At 38.4% G+C, this 18471-nt stretch overlaps 1 protein-coding gene across 1 annotated transcript; it reads right to left on the bottom strand.

Annotated features, from left to right (window-relative positions):
• Positions 1 to 269: 269 nt before the first annotated feature.
• Positions 270 to 13404, bottom strand: LOC141398160 (uncharacterized). The gene is made up of 4 exons (XM_073975392.1): positions 12813 to 13404; positions 5250 to 5354; positions 4022 to 5083; positions 270 to 3553 (listed from the first exon to the last, which is right to left on the bottom strand). The coding sequence occupies exons 1-4, from the start codon at positions 13402 to 13404 to the stop codon at positions 270 to 272; spliced, it is 5043 nt and encodes a 1680-aa protein (XP_073831493.1).
• Positions 13405 to 18471: the final 5067 nt, after the last annotated feature.

The raw sequence follows: 18471 nt of genomic DNA, 5'->3' as shown, positions 1-18471 counted from the left end.
TGAGGCGGTCATACCCAGGAACCTTTTACAGAGGCGCAAGGGGTGACGGCTCTTACAGATGCGGCAGGAATAGGACGAACGCTGCCTTTCTGGTACGGCACTGGAGCGGACGATAGATCTTGCACGGGATGGCGATCTGCTGGACATATTGTTCTACGAAATGTAGAAGGAACGAATATAACGGATTGTTATAGATTGGACATCGGAACGAATATAACGGAATGTTATAGATTGGACATCAGAACGAATAATGGTATCGGCAGAAAGTACTAGTTTTGGGCGGATATTACGACGAGTTTCGTGATGGGCCGGGTTATAGTTCCCCGTTGGGTAACTACATCCTCGACACGTACACGACCGTCTGAACCCATATATACTTTCGAAATGCGGCCGAGACGCCACGCGTTCGGTGGAAGATTGTCATCGATGACGGCGACTAGTGAATCGACGGTGACGTTGGGCTCGGAAGTTTGCCACTTATTGCGTTTCTGAAGTTCACGCAAGTATTCGTTCTTCCATCGAGAACAGAATGTTTGATGAATAGCCTTAAGCTTTTCCCAACGATTGAGCATAGAAATGGAAGAAATATCGACTGACGGATCCACGGGAACCAGAATAGGAGTCCCAATAAGAAAATGACCTGGAGTTAAGGCCGCAAGATCGGTGGGATCCTGAGAAATAGGGGATAGAGGACGCGAATTCAGGCACGCCTCTATGCGGGAAAGTAGTGTGGAAAATTCCTCGAAAGTGAACTTCATCGTACCTGCGAATTTTCGAAAGTGGGCTTTGAAACTTTTCACTCCTGCCTCCCACAAACCACCCATGTGAGGGGCACCTGGTGGAATGAAGTGCCACGTTAGCTGCTGGAGTCCATAGTGAGCAGTAACACCCTCACGAACGGCCTGAAGGAAGTTCCGAGCGAGAAGTTTCGAAGCACCTACAAATGTTGTACCATTGTCAGAGTACAAGTGTAAAGGAGACCCTCGTCGCGAAACGAAGCGATGAAAGGCGGAAAGAAAAGTGGATGTCGAAAGATCCGATGTGGCCTCCAGATGAATAGCCTTCGTGGAGAAACACACGAAAACGCATACGTATCCCTTGGTGATACGGCAAGAACGACCGTTGTAGGTTTTTATATCGAAAGGCCCTGCGAAATCAAGACCAGTTCGGGTGAACGGACGAGAGAACTCAGTTCTTTCTGGAGGAAGTGCTGCCATTAATTGTCGCTGACAACGATGCTTGTACAGAATGCAAGCTTTACATTTATTTATGGTAACCTTGATGAGATTCTTGACTTTCGGAATCCAGTATTGAGATCGAATAATTCTCAGAACTAGCTGGTTTCCACCATGAAGAGTTACCGAATGAACGAATGAAACAAGCAACTTTGAATAATGACAATTGGAAGGAAGAATTATGGGATGTTTCTCATTAAAAGATAATCCAGGTGAGGAAGAAAGTCGACCACTTGAACGAATTATTCCTTCCGAATCAAGGAAAGGATTAAGGTTTCGAATACAACTGGAAGCAGGAATGGAACGTTTAGCGGATAATGCATTGTACTCGTTCGGGTAGAATGCTTTCTGACACACTTGAATCCAGCGATTCCGTGCCAGGTTTAACTCGTCACTAGTCAAGGGACCAGATTGAGGGACAGAATTTGAACGATGCCTTGGATGGGTACGAGAGATGAATCGATAGACAAGAGCGAGAGAACGAAGGGCCTTGCCGAAGCAAGAGAACCTTGCTAGAACGTCGTCGAATTCGGAAAAGTAAGCGAAGTTTACCTGGATGGATTTCCTCTCCAGAGTGGTATCCGGAACTGTAACGTTACCTGCGCACCACGTTGTCGATGAATCTCGCAACCAATGAGGGCCCTGCCACCATAAGTCATTACCGACTAGGTCGGACGGAAGAACGCCTCTGCTTGCCAGATCAGCAGGATTCTTGGAAGAATCAACAACTTGAATTATGTTGGAAACTCTATTCGCCACGAAAGTTTTCCAGAAACATGGTGGCTTAGCTAACCACGAAAGAACAATTGTGGAGTCCGTCCAACAGAATATGGAATATGACGGAACGTCCAACAGCGGAAGAAGGCTATCGATCATCTCTGAAAGAAGTGCTGCTCCACATAACTCGAGTCTCGGAATGGACAGGGTTTTCAAAGGAGCTACTTTAGTCTTCGAATAGACTAGGTGCGTTGAAATAGAAGCACCGGAAGAAATGCGAACGTACAACGCCGCTGCATACGCGCTTTCCGACGCGTCACAGAAACCGTGGAATTGAACAGTGCTGGCTGGAGTGAAATGTACCCAGCGTGGAATTCTGATTTTATCGATGGAAGGAAAGTCAGCCTGGAACCGCAACCAATCTGAAACGATGTCCTGGGACAAAATCTCATCCCAATCTATGCCAGAAGCCCAAATCCTCTGCATCAGAATTTTTGCCAAAACCACACATGGCGAAAGCCAACCGGCTGGATCGAATAATTTCGCTATTTGCGAAAGAAGTAAACGCTTGGTATACGTGACTGAGTCGGAGAATGGTTTGGCCATGAAGAAGAAGGAATCGGAATGAGCATCCCATCGTATGCCTAGCATTTTGGCAGTACTACTTTCTTCGAACTCAAGAAAGTCCTTTCGAAGTAGATGTTCGGAAGGAATATCAGTCAGAATATCTTTGACATTTGCGGTCCATTTCCGCAAGGAGAAGCCTGCGGATTTCAAAGCAGATTGCAACTCCTGAATAGAACTTAGTGCCAACGAAATGGAATGAGCACCACCTAAAACATCATCGACGTACATAAAGTTGCGAAGAATGTCACTTGCTCTAGGAAGCTCAGAAAGAATGTCATCAGCTAACTGATGTAGAACACGAATTGCAAGGTAAGGTGCCGAATTCACACCGAATGTTACTGTTTGTAACTGAAAATCTTGAACTTCTTCATTTGGAGTAGAACGAAATAAGATCCTCTGGAATTTAGCATCTTCTGGATGAACTAGAATCTGCCTATACATCTTCTCGATGTCGGCATTGAATACGTAACGAAAGAATCTCCATCTTAGAATTAGCATGGTTAAGTCTGATTGTAGAATTGGACCAGTATGAAGAATATCATTGAGACTCAAACCACTTGAAGAAGGAGAGGACGCATTGAAAACCACTCGAACCTTTGTGGAGGCGCGATCAGGCTTGACCACCGCGTGGTGAGGTAAATAATAATTAGTACGGGAGGAAGAACTGGAAGAAGGAACCAAGTGCATATGACCCAACTCACTGTATTCCCGAACAACTCGATCATACTCTTCCTTTAACTCGGGAGTTCGCATGAGTCGAGCTTCATTCCTAAGGAACTGAGCCATAGCACTAGACCTGGAATGTCCCAAACCTACGCCATTCGAATTTGCCTCCTTAAAAGGCAAGCGAACAATATACCTACCATCACCTGCTCTTGTAGTAGTACATTTGAACAGATCTTCACAAAATTGATCGGAAGGGGATAGGAAGTTCTTCCTTGGAAGATTCTCCACCTCCCAAAATCGTGAAATCTCTTTATGTAAAGAGATTTCACAGAAATTTGAACTAATGTTAACTGACCTGGACGAATTATTAGCAATAGGACCTGTCAAGATCCATCCGAAGATAGTCTCTTGACCTAGAAGTGAGCCACAAATACCTGCCTTTGAATTAGGAAGCATTAGAGAAGGTAGAACGTCGCTACCAAACAGCAAGTCGATTTGCGAACTCTTAAAGAAATTTGGGTCAGCCAACGAAATATTAGGAAGATCTTTAAAGAAGGATGCCGGAATAGAATGGCTTGGAAGATTGCCCGAAAGTCTTGGAATTACAAAAGCGTTAACTGTCAACTCGAAATTGCGGTCGACTTTAGAAGCAAGAATGAAAGTGCACTGTTTACGTACACTGGCAGAGTTTGAATTATTTAGTCCTGAAATTTGAGCATTTGTACGCTTGTAGGGTAACTTAATCTGGTTGAATAAACGCTCTGTGATAAATGTACCTTCAGACCCAGAATCAAACAGGGCACGAGCTGAATAAGTTACGCCATTATGCACAATTTGTACCATGGCGGTTCCCAACAAAACTCCCTGAGCATTGGTTGAAAAGAAATTTTGCACATTCCCGGCTCCGTTGCTAGTGGACTGTATTTCTGAACGAGAGAATGAAGCGGAGCTGGGATTGAGATTTGAATGTGAAGCTTTGTTAGATGCAGTAGACGGTACGGAGGAAGCAGAATTGACTGGAATCTTGTGGAGCAAAGTATTGTGTTGCTTATTGCAAGTATAGCAATTATGCTGGCTTGGACAATTCTTCACGGAATGAGTTTTGGAAAAACAGTTGAGACATAAACCTTGTCGTTTAATCTCGGAACTGCGAGCATCGGGATTCATCCTCAGGAATTTAGGACACTTTCGAATAATGTGAGCCTCATTTGGACATAGGGGACACTTTGGATCAGAGACCTTGTTCTGGAACGAACTAAAGTTTTTGGAAGGTTTAGACTTGCCTTCGGACGAATTTTCCTTGTGAATGGAACCAGGAACACCTCTTCGCATTTCGGAAACATACTCTAACGTTAGGTACCTGTTGGTCAGAAACTTGTCCAATTCCGCCCACCGTGGAATACTGGACTTGTCAGATAGAGTTTGTTCCCAAAGCGTGAGTGTTGAATCAGGCAGTCTGTTGGAACATAAGAAGACGAAGATCGGATCCCAGCTCTTCACATCAATATCATAGGTCTTCAGGACAGAAATACAGGAGTTTATATCGCGCTGAAGGCGTTTTAGACCCTGAGAGGACTCGAAATGAACAGTGGGTAAATTGAAGAGGACCTTAAGCTGGCCATTGACGAGAATTCGCTTGTTTTCGTAGCGATCGCAAAGACTGGACCAAGCTTGAGCGAATCCATTATTGGTTAGAGGGCTCTTCTGAACAATTTCTTTTGCTTCACCTTTCGTCTTCTGGACTAAGTGAAACAGTTTTTCCACAGAACTGAGACGGGAGTTATCTATGTACATAGCCGTGAACATGTCACGGAATGTGGGCCATGCCATAGAATCCCCTGAAAAAACTTCAAGATCGCAAGGTGGCAAATTGAAAGAATATCCTGAAGGAATGTTGGAGGAATGGGATTGAGGAACTGGACTAGACTGGGCTGGAGATTTGCTTAGGAGCAGCAGCTGCCTGCAGTTCGTCTGAAATTTCGGACAATTTGGCAATACACTTACAATAAGTAAGGTAAATGGTTTTGAACTTAGCGCGAATTGTGTCCAGTTCAGAAGCTTGATCTTCGTCACCTGATTCTTCTTCCTCGTGGGCTTCTGAAACATAGTCTTTGACGAAAGTGTCATACTCTGATTTAATTTTAGTCCATAAGGACTTTATTTCCTCGGTATGAAGCCGAATTAAGTGAACAGAGTTGACTGGAAGAATATTATTAGCTAGATCAGCGTCAAATCCCACGAGGGTGTCGGCTAGACGAATGAACGAATCTAGAGACATTTTGAGAATAACTTCGAATCGAAAGAAAAATGAACCAAAAACGTAACAAATGTACGTCGAATAGACGGAAATTGGAATTTTCGAGAAAAAAGTTGAGATAAAAACAACTTAAGCACAGAAATTTGCTGTACAAAAACTAAATTTTTTGTTAGGCCGAATTCAAGGAAAAGTATTCAAAAGTGATAATGAAGCCAAAGAACACTGGAAAATACGGTCAGTTTTAGAGAAAGCGGACAACTAAAACGGCAGAAATGTAGGAAAAAATCCTTGAAATTGTGAAAAAGTCTAAATTCAAGAATTTGGTAATAAATTAGACCTTTTACAAAGGTATTTTTATGATAAATAAGTACACTTGTACTCAAAATCACACTTATAATTATATGAAAAAAATAATTATACGTTGAAAAATAAAATATTTTCAAAAAACAAGAATAATGTTTCAAAAAATATTTTATCGTATCAATGCGAATGAAAATTAAATAATTTTAATTGTTTTTGAATAGAAAATATCAAAAAAATATGAAAAAATGCAAATAATTAATATTATTTGGAAAGAAAAAATCGAATTCGAGAACCCTGAGTGAAAGTCGAATTTCAAAATATCAAAGTCGAATTTTGTCGATTTTGACAACCCTGTATTTTAATTGTGCTCTAAGAGTAGAAAAATCAATGTGTAGAACTCTATCAGCATATGATCGAACGAAATAGAATCGAAAACAAGAACAACAACAATAAATATTGAAATATCACCAGCACACAGCGGGAACAAGTGCAATGACAGAATAATGAAAGAATGAAATTGTTGTTGTCACTTGTTGGTAAATAACACACACGAATGAATGCAGCGCGAAACTTCGAATTTATGCGGGAATGAAGCACAAAAGAAGGAGAAATAATGCAATTATGTCTTTAAGGAAGGAACAAAGAGTAGAAAACTTCTCTTATTATTTTTTTATATAAATGCAACAACAATTGCAATGAAAATTGAATGAATATAAGAGAAATTATTATTTTTTTATTAAATTAACCACCGAATGGATAATTTTAACAGAAAAAAAAAAAACACAATTGCACTTTTCTCTTAGAAAATAGATGAAACAAAACCGACACTCTTCCACCGAAACCGCGTATTGAAAGAAATGAAACGACGTTTTGCCGACGGCAAATGCACTTTTGTTTGGTTTGTAGAAAAATTTGCACTTTTGTAAAAGAACGAAATCACAAACTTACCTTAGACTTGATAGATGAAATGATGAAATAAAATTTGTATATAGTAGTAGGTAAATCCAAACTGGAACAGAAAACTTCGAGTAGGCTTTATATCCGGCTCGAAGGACCAAATGAAAACACCAAGAATTGACGTTGGATGCTTTCCTGTAGAAGTGGAAAATAAGCTTAAAACCCGAACCAAAGAAATATTGTTTGGAACACAATATTTCTCCCAGATTGGATTGCGTGAAATAGAAAAGAAAAGACAAAAAAGGCGGAATCAATTTGTGATTTTGAACAGAAAAATTCTCTTTTTATTGAGAGAAAATTACGAAAGCAGATTCTTACCGAATGACAGGATGGTTGAATAGCAAGTGATTTGTGTTAAACAAAAAGAAAGGTATGAAAGTCCGAGAAAGCACAGACGACACGCATACATATATAAGTAGGTGAGCGGCAGTGAGAAGGAAAAAGAGTAAATGGAATAGGGAAAAGCCTGAGTTGCCAGAAGCCAACAAGGACCTCTGAGACCCAGGATTTTGGCATTAACAGTAAATTTAAACATTCTGTTGCACTTTATTGGTAACAAAACCGCATTCCATTTTTCCTGTACAGTACTGACTATATTTAGTACAGATTATATTTAGGATGTCATACAAAGTTTAAAGAATATAACAAAATAACACGAACAGCAAATCGCAACTCATGGAAACTCTTTTGTGAGCAGGTTGACAGCGTTAATGATGTATCAAAAATCAAAAAGTTTCTATCGAAAACCAATACTCAAACCGAGATAATGGTAGATGATATGTGTTATAAGATGGAAACAATCGACGACACTTTAGGGCTTTTGATGAAGACGCATTTTCCGCCGGGCACTACGGCAAATGTAGGGATATCGGCAGATGGGGAAAATGCTACGGACGAAGCACCAAACATTGATGAAACAATGGTTAAAGATGTCATCAACAGTTTCAAACGTTTTAAAGCAGCCGGACCAGACCAGGTCTTTCCGGCCTTACTCAACAAGGAGGTGGACTATATTTCGTCCAAATTAGCTGGTATCTCCAACGCATGCTTAAAAATTGCGTATACCCCTAAAGCCTGGCAGGAGGCGAGGGTAGTGTTTATCCCCAAACCTGGAAAGGCTAGCTACGCAATTCCTAAGTCTTATTGCCCGATAAATCTAACTTCTTTCTTACTCAAAACCATGGAACGTATAGTCGATACCATCATTAAGAGCAAGATCCCAAACGATATGCTTAAATATAAACAACATGCATACGTTAAAGGCAGATCAGTGGAAACGGCTTTACATGAGGTAGTACACCACATCGAAAACACCTTCGACAAGAAAATGTATACACTGGCAGTATGCATTGACATCGAGGGTGCTTTCAATAACGTCAGCACTGAAACCCTTATCCAAACCTTTGATAAATTTTATGTGGACCGGGCCCTTAGGAACTGGTTAAGCAATATGCTAAGGAATAGGTGGATAAATTGCGGGCTACACGACGTAAAATGGGATAAAGTTGGTCAGGGAACGCCACAAGGGGGGATTTTGTCACCTCCCCTGTGGGTTACTACCATAAATAGCCTACTGGGGACTTTAACCAAAGAGGGATTTGAACCCGTTTTTTACGCAGACGACGTTATAATACTTCTGAGGGGAAAGAACCCTAATCTGTTATGCAGAAGGGCCGAATCAGCCCTAAAACTTGCGTATAGCTGGGCAAGACCAAGAGGTCTAAACGTAAACCCGGAAAAAACAGAAATATGTCTTTTCACTAGGAAAACAAAACTGGGTCACATCGAGGAACCTGTTTTCCTTAACAAGACTATTAAGATTTCCAATAAGGTCCAATATCTGGGAGTAATCCTGGATAGGAAACTTAAATGGAAGGATCATATCCAAGAACGAGCCAACAAAGCATACAGATGTTGGTCAACCTGTAGAAGGGCCATAGACTCCAAATGGGGTCTCAATCCAAAGATGACACACTGGCTATACAAAGGCGTAGTTAGACCCATCCTAACATACGCATCAGTAGTCTGGTGGACAACGATGGATAAAAAAATGTAATATAAAAATTTTACGAAAAGTCCAAAGAATGTGCTGCTTAGGCGTAAGTGGTGCTATGAGGACTACACCAACGAGGGCACTAGAAACTATTCTATACATACACCCAATAGAAATTCAGATAAGGTATGAAGCTGCCGTCGCAGCCATAAGGCTGAAGGCGACAGACGAGTGGATCAAAAAGGACCACGCAACATACTATCAAAAAATTCTACAGGTAACGGGGGAGTCAATGGATACCGTTAATTCGGACCGTATACCTGAAACAATTGTAGTTGCCTCGTGTGAAACATTAATACCTGACAGAGACTCGTGGATCGGCGGGACTCTAGCTGAAAAGCCTCATGGAAACTGCTGTTATACAGACGGCTCGATGCTAGGGGGAGGACGGGACTGGGACTTTTTTTATTGAAGAACCAGCGACCAAAATCTCTCTTCGGGTGCCGGATCACAACACGGTCCTTCAAGCGGAGATCAGGGCGATCACAGAGTGTCTGAACTGGTTTAATGCTAACTCGAGACCAACTACCGTTAACGTCCTTTTTTTTTTTTTTTTTTTTTTTTTTTTTTTCTTTCGAACGTTCCCAACGCCACACTTTCCCACCCCTTCCGAACCGTGGGGGCGACCTCCCCATTACGTAGGGATCGCGTACACGTCATGATCCGGAGCATGACGGGATAAAAAGTTGGCATTGAATACCAGCTACAGAATATTCTTTAACAGCTAGTATATTTTATAATGTTAGGTATATTCTAAGTATTAAGATATGAAATTATTCTAGACTTGATAATATTGATATCTACACCAAAATCTACAATAAAATATAAAGAATTAAATTCATCACACATTCTGCAGACAGGTTCGCTTAGTGCATAATTAGTGCGATGAGAATCAGTGTTACAGAAACGATAATATCTACTGAATCTGATAGGAACATTTATTTTGATTGAAGAAATAAGGAAATCTGAAAGTATATTGCCATTCAAAATTTTTTGTACCATAATTGTATTGAACATTACACGTCTACTTTTTAATGTTGGTAATCTGATTAAATTAAGCCTGCTCGTATATGAGGGCAAGATGAAATCACTATTCCAATGAAAGCCTCTTAAAGCAAAAAGTAAGAATTGTTTTTGCACAGATTCAATTTTATCAGAATATTTCGAATAATAGGGATCCCATACAACAGAACCATATTCAAGTATAGGTCTGACAAGTGAGACAAATAATTGCTTGGTGACATAGGGATCAGAAAATTCCTTTGCCCAACGCTTAATGAATCCTAAAACTCCATTTGCTTTATTAACCATTGTTATAATATGATTATTGAAATTTAGTTTGGGGTCCAATAGGACACCTAGATCAACAAAGGAATCCACAGATATTAGAGTAGATTCATTTATCCGGAAATCATATGTTAGAGGTGAGGTTCTAGAGAAACACATATGTTTACATTTCTTTAAATTTAAATCCATGTTATTAATAGCGCACCACCGGGAGAATCTATTTAAATCCTCCTGCAGTAATTGTAAATATTCTACAGACTTGTGTGTTATAAAAATTTTAACATCATCTGCATACATAAGTAGTTCAGAATTTTTTATTGACAACGGTAAATCATTTACAAATAATAAAAACAAGACAGGGCCCAGATGACTCCCTTGAGGAACACCTGATGGTACATTTATTGATTTGGAATGACAATCCTCAAATAAAACGACTTGTGACCTGCCTTGCAAGTAAGACGAGATCCAAGATAATAGGATTTTACTGAAACCGATTCGGTTTAATTTGTATATTAATAATTTATGATTGACTCTATCGAACGCTTTACTGAAATCAGTATAGATTGTGTCAGTTTGCTTCTGCTGAGTAAATCCTTTAATGACCTTTGAGGTATATTGAACTAGGTTCGTAACGGTGGATAAGCCACTGCGGAAACCATGCTGATAAGGGCTTAAAATATGATGTACTTTGTAAGAGATTACATCCGTGATGAGTTTTTCAAATAACTTCGGAATTGCACTCAGTTTTGCAATTCCTCTATAATTGGATACGTCGGATAAGCTGCCAGATTTATGAAGAGGTACCAAGTAAGATTTTTTCCAAAATGTTGGGAAATAACCAAATTTCAGGGAATAATTAAAAAGAAAAGTTAATGGTGTAGATAAGGAATTATGGCAATTTTTAAGTATTATACTAGGTATGCCATCAGGACCTGGACTTTTTATAGGTTTAAGGCAGCATAAACCCTTTGAAATGTCTTCAGTTCTGAGAAACGGCATACTAAGGTTATCCATGTTAGGTAACTGATATGGATATTGAGTATCCAAGAAACTATTGCTATACGAATATGTTGAAGCAAAGAAATTGGCAAAACATTCAGCGATATCACGATCGCCTACGAATTCATTATTATTATATTTTATTAAATGAGGTCTACGGGTACTTTTTCGTTTTAAATTAACAAAATCATAAAACGATTTTGGATCGGATTTAATATTTATCTTAATTTTATCAATGTACATTTTATATGACCTGTGAGATTCAATGTTGTACTTTGATCTGGCAATGGAATAATTTGAATAATCTATAGTAGATCCCGACTTTTTAAATTTTTTGAAAAGTCTATTTTTAGAGTTTTTTAGAGCGGACAATTCGGAAGTAATCCACGGCAATTTATTAGAAGAATTTATTCTAACTTTCGGTACACATTCATTAAGAAAATTATTCAGTACGTCATAAAATTTATTAACAGCCTGTTCAAGGTCAAATTGATTATTACAGTGAAACAAAGAGGCCCATTCTGTGGAAGTAATGAGAAGATTCAGTTTTTGAAAGTTAGTTTTCTTAAAGTTGAAAACAGATTTGAATGTTCTAGAGGTTAGTGGTGTTGAAATTGGGGAGTTATAAATCAACTGTATACAAAGTGAGGGATGATGGTAATCTTCAGGAATAGATACAGGATGAATTCTCGAAATTTCAAAATTTAGAGTATTATTCACAAATACTAAATCCAGTATCTTACCATACTTATTTATTACATTATTTATTTGATACATATTTATATCCGAGAAGCGAGTTACAACATCAAAAGAGAGCTGGTTCGTATTCTCACTTGGGGTCAATGGTGTCATACCATCAGAGTCCTCAAGCGAAAGCCACTTAATTGACGGCAAGTTAAAGTCTCCTAGTATTAGAATTTTATCAGCATCACACATTCTCGAGGCTATTGAGTTTATTGCAGACAAATGTTAAAAATATAGATTGTGGTCAGATGCAGGAGGTATATATGAACAGGTAACAAATAATTTAAACTTGACAAATTCAATACAGACTCCTATGAACTCGATGTCACATAGGTCATTTAATGTAATAATATTAGAAGGGTATTTGGAATCGACTGCAATTAGAACACCGCCACCTTTTTTAATGATTCGATCTTTTCTAAAAATTTGATATCTTGAGCATAATATTTCGCTATTTAAAACAGATGGTTTCAGCCAAGTTTCTGAGAATACTATAATTTGAAACTCGAAATCGAAACTATCAGTGAACAGTCGAGACAATTTTGTATTTAGTCCCCTAACGTTCTGATAGCAAATTGAAATAGAATTATTTAGTTTTTTGGAGTCGACTCTGGTCTATGAGGTAAGTGAGCTAAGTTGTCTGATTTTTCAATAAATTCTTTTATAAATGCTTGAGGAGGCCAAAAATCTATCGATAATATCTGATCAAATATGTTCTGAGGCACAATAATTTTGAATGACGATCTATTCTCTGAGTAGCGCTGTTTTAATTTATAAGTTTTCAGGAAATAATCTCCATTTATTTTAGATTTGATATAGTAATTTATGTCATCAGCCGTTACAACTGGTGCGAACCTGGCAGCAAAAACAGCTTTCATGGGCTGAGCCATTAACAACGGTCTTTGGGAGATTCGCGGGGTTTGTGACGGAGCAGATGCGAGAGTTGGTGCGTTTGTAGAAGTCTCACCAAATTCTACATTTCTAACAGTGGGAGTCGATGAACTCGCTACATTGGTAGATGATGTAGGATTTTTTAGGGCTTTTTTATTCCTTAAAGTTGGAGTGCGTACACTCGCTACACTAAAAGGATTAGCAGAGCCCTCGGGAACTTCAACTGCAGCAACCGATGTTGGCTGAGCTAACACAGGATGTCTGGACTCAACATCCCTGTTAGAGGAAGCAGAAGTGCTCCCATGATTTAGTTGAGATGTGGAATATTTTTGGGCTTTCTTACTCCTTAGAGTTGGAGTAGAATTACTCGCTGCACTCAAAGGGTTAACAGAGCCCATGACAATATCTGTGTTAGTAGCCGGGGTTCGCAGAGCTGGGTCCGGCACAATGGTAGCATCAGTTTTCGACCCCCCATGTTCTGTAACAGTATTAGCAGATATAAGCGGTGAGAAAACAGTGCCACCTGAAACGCTAGGTGTATTAGGAAGCTTCGCTTTATTTGAAGTTTTCTTATTTGACCTTTTACGTTTCGGTGCAGATGTGGCTGGTGATGAAGAAAAATCATCTAAGTTTGGATATTTTTCAAAAATCCCATTAAAGCGGGTCATCCGTAAATACGCGTTCCAGATTTCCCTATTTATTTCAGTTATTTCAGTCGATAAGTCTTTAGCAAAATTGTAAAATTCAAAATCTATATTACGACACTTTACACAACACCATCTAAGCCCGTTAAAATCATGGTTGAGTGAGTCAGCAGTTTTTTCATCAATCCCAGCACATGTAGCATGCGAGTGATTGAGACAGAGCCAACACTCAATGGTTCTATCAGGATCAGTTGGATTCATGCAATTGTCATAAAAGCAAAACATTTTAGTAAGTTGTATTATATATAACAAGCTAATTAATTTAATTAAAAAATTTAATTAGTAGAAAATCCGATGCCAGTATTCAATATATGATTGAAGCAAATAAAATTAGTCGATGGCAACTCTGTTTTGTATAAGTAAAGAAAAAAACAGAATATAACACAAAAGAAAATACAAGATATCAATTTAAATTACGAGAAATAATAAGAAGAAGACAACTTTCTAATTGGAAAAAAAAATTTTTAAAACAAACAATTTAAAGATATTCACTAATAAATTAAAAGCACAAACAAGTACACTTGAACTTGGTATACTTATCTACAAATTAGGAGGGATTAATAACTATTTAACGTTGATTTAACTGAGAAAAAATACGTTTTTAGTAACTCGAACAGAGAGCGCACAAATTCACAACTTTACACGACAGGGTTGCCAAACGGACAGTAAAATGGCAATCAATGCAATAACATTCAAGACTGTAAAATCAAAACTGTACTGGACTGCATAAATACGGTACCAGGCCATGCGGGGATTAAAGGTAATGAAAGATTAAATCTCTGGCAAAAAATGGCAGGGAATTAGCAACAGTAAACTTAGACAGCGCAAAGCCTGGATAAAACTAAAAACTTACTACTATTAGGTAAGGCAGACATTAGTAGGCTAACAGGTATCCTTACTGGTCACTTGGGCCTACAAACTCATCTGCATAAAATTAAATGCGCAAATAACAGCTTATGCAGAGGACGACGAAACGTTAGAACACTTTCTTTGCCAATACCCAGCTTTCGCAAATATCAGGTCCCAGTCTTTAGGGACCGACACTTTACCGGGACTTAATCAGATAACGGTAAATGATGTTAAACAGTTAAGGGATTTTGTTAAGGGCACGGAATTCCTAAAATAATAAAGAGACCAAATATGACGCTTTCTTCAATTAGTCTAGAGTGCACAACAGGCGTATTCTGGCTTAAGTGTATGTCCATTGGACATGTGGCGACTTGCGCCCCTAACCTATTTAGGAAGCAGAATTAAAATATATGTGTGTTTGCATTTCTCAAATACCATTTCCTTGCAAATAAATACAAACCACAACGCGGAAATAAGTTCCAGGCATCCAACCTTTTATTCTTCTTGACACCTATTACCGACAATCACAACTTTTGCCTAAAACAAAAACAAAAACCTAATACAAATGTAGTCCTGCATAGCTAAATGGATATGGCGTATGTTGGGTGTCTTCTTTGGCTAACAAAAAGCATCCAGTTTTGCACGACCAGCATTGCGGTAAAAACCATTCATTTGTAGCCAACCAATGAGTTTGTGATTCCTCTTATTGGACAAAAAAAAACAAACAACAGCACCATGGTGTTTCATTCAGGAATATGCTATTTTCTCACCATTTGTTTATTGAGTTTTTTATGCGGTCTAAAAATACACCGCGCTAGACATTTTCGCATTTTGTTTGTTCGTTTGTTGTTTCGAAATCATTTTATATTTTGCTCTGGAATCTTTTGGCAAAGAGAATATTTCGAAATGAATCGCAAAATTTGCGTACACGTTAGTTGGTTAAGTTCAAATGGGGTTTGGTTTCATAATTTTTCGTTGTTTTGAGGCAAACTTAATGTGTAGCTGGTTATTGGAAAAACTGCAGAATAGGTTTGCAACTATAGCAAATAGCCATAGTCACCATGCGGGACAACATAATGTTCCAGTTGATTATCAAAAATAAAATTATAAGAAACAAGTAAGCAAAGGCTATAGTCGGACGGGGCCGACCATGTGATACCCTACACCACAACCTGTGGGCATTAGCTATGTGCAACCGCCTTGCACGCTGAATGTCCGGGTTCGATTCCCATCAAATTGTCAAGGGTGGCAAAATACCCCTTAGTATTGTTGGCGATATTTCCTGAGTATTTCAGCCATTAGAAACGTCTCTGCAAGTGGCAACTTAGGACATGCCGTTCGGACTGGGCGATAAAAACGGGGTCACATATTAATAACTTAATATGAATCCATTGATATAAGAGAAGCCTCCATTGTCTTTACTTGGGTGTTTGTGGAAAAATATATAAATTATACATTTCTAAAAAAATATTCCAACATTGGAAAATTCACATTGATTAGCCCCTCCTGCTACATCTTCAAATTGTCTTTAAATATCTGATTCCTTTTTGGAATACACCTAAAATAAATATATATACCATGTAGTTTGGTATATTTGATAATTGGGAAAATTGCGAGTTTATTGAAAATCTATCGTCCAAAATTGTGCACTTGTACCTCACATATGCTTCGAAAATAGTTTATTGTGGGCATATATTGTAATATCTGAAATATATTTTATATCGGTAGAAATAAATAACAATGAATAGAAATTCAAAAATTTTGCATGCAAACAAATTTATAAATCCCAAAATTATTACTTATTCAATTATACAGATAGTATAATTCAGCTGCGCTAACGGTAACACGAGTTTGCTTCAAAATACGTGGAGTCTGTAGGTATCGTAATATGGGGATATACCAAATCAATTTTAGTAAGCTAACTTCTGAGGTTTGGAAAAGTTTGAGATTTTATTTTTTCAGATTTGTAATTTTAGTTGAAGCCGGCAGGGGTTTTTAGAACTTCTGTACTATTATCTCAGGAAGTATGACTTACCCCTGAAAAGGGACCAGAATACGGACCGTGAAAAAAACCTTCTTCAAGAAAAACATAATCAAATAGATCCGATACGGTCACTTTTCCAAAATTTTGTGTGGGAGGTACTCGAAGGACGGACCAATATAGTTCATATTCCAACCTGACACATGACTGGATGAAATAATACGATGTGTAAAGTTTCGACCAATCAGAAACCCTCTTGGGAGTTATCTTGCGGATTTGCGGCACAAGTACAATATGCTGAAAAAAATTCTAAACGATTCTAGAGGACTCTTAAATTTCTCCTTTTCCGAATTTTGTGTGTGAGGTATCCTAAAGTGTGGAACGATATAGTCTTATCCGATCTATATCTGGAAGGAATATATGGAAAGTTTGGAGTAAATCGATTGCTCACTTCGCCAGTTATCGTTCACACAATTTTTCGAAAACAATTTTGAACTTTTTTGGGGGAGTTGTGGACCGACATAGCCTACATTCCAACTTAAACAAAGTTTGGGCAAAATATTACGATGTAAAAAATTTGGTTCTAATCGGTAGATCCGTTCGAGAGTTATCGTGCGCACCAGCCAGCTAGACATTAAGAGAGGCAAATGAACGGACAGGGCTAAATAGACTCAAATTGTCGGAAACGAATTTCGTCCAAACATACTTGGGATCTAAAACCATTATTTCGATGAGACACATCTTTGGTCGCATTTTGTTTGTATCCCCTTTACCCTAAATCCTGAGGTATAAAATAGGTGGGGTCGTTCCAATATTTGTATAAAAAATCCAATTTGACAACTGAACTGAAAATTTCTCTGTCATGGTAGAGACAATTTGTAGCATGAAAGCAAATTGTCGTTCTCTACACAAAACCCATTATATTAGGCAGTAGGCCCGTTATCTAGCAGACACATTATTGCAATTTGCATCAGGGGAAAGGTCAGTAGTTATTATTAGATATGTAGGCTACTTTGCCGTTATATGCCCTCCAGGAATTAAAATATGGAACAAAAATAAAATTTGTATAGTTTTCATACAAATGTAATGGTCTATGTCACCCGCTAAATAATATCAGATCATCATGCAAAATTATAGGCATTTTCTTCTACCTAAACTCTTACCTCGTGCAAAATTTGGTGACTATTGAGCTATAGTTGTGACCTCTAGAGTGTTAATTACTACACTACAAACAAAAAACTGGATATATTAGCCTGTAGCTCTGTTATCTGATCACGTACATCAACGTAATCGACATCAGTGCAAAGGTCAAGAGGTCGTCTTCCAAATATAACTCCAAAGGGAAGAATGTGTCTTTCAGGAACAAAGGTATAAGCTGTATATTAAAATTTTCACAATTTTCACACAAAAGTTCTGGTCCATTTAGCCCTCTAAATATTATCTTATCGGCATCTCAAATTGCAAGCTACTTCTTTGTCATATACTCTTACCATATTTAAAATTTCGTTGATCGGACTATTATTGCGACCTACAGAGCCGCTACAAAATTGGATAAAAATTATGTTTTTGTTCCATTTAACCCGCTAAATATTTCACGATCATCTCCAACAAAAATAGGGATCTATTCTGGTCTGAGCCCGACCTCCATGCAAAATTTCGTGACGATCGGTCCATAATTGCGGCCTGGAGCGTGTTTACAATTTATAATGGACAGACGGACGGACGGACACACATCTCAAAATCGCTTTATCTCGCCGAGATATGAAGATTGGTATACCACATTGGGGGTCTCCGACGAATATTTCACGGTGTTACATGAATTTTTACCAAAACAATCTTATAATACCCTTTCACATAGTGTTGTAGTGTATAACAAGAAAAATTCCATTTTCAGTTATTATGCACTTACCTTGAGCCAGTTGTTGCAACCCCGAAATGTATTTTCGGACAAGGCTGATGACTGCTTACTACTAAAAATATGCAAATCTACAAAATAAAAATAGAGCAGCCGTTTCCGCAGCTGTTGAAAATATAATTACGAAATAGTAGCGCCTTTTTTGGGAGATGCCGGCAAAAAGTTTCCTCTTAGCTAATTATGTTTTCTATAGGGGGCATGTATTTTTACAATTAGTTATGGAAATTTGCATAACAAATTGATGGCCAGTAGCTTAGTTGTTTACTGTTTATTATTACCTGTCGTA

The sequence above is a fragment of the Musca autumnalis genome, unplaced genomic scaffold (assembly GCF_047663935.1).
Source record: "Musca autumnalis isolate F117 unplaced genomic scaffold, ASM4766393v1 scaffold_3, whole genome shotgun sequence".
Taxonomy (NCBI): Eukaryota; Metazoa; Arthropoda; class Insecta; order Diptera; family Muscidae; genus Musca; species Musca autumnalis.
Note: the sequence above shows the minus strand (reverse complement) of the source record. Positions and strands in the feature narration are given on the sequence as shown.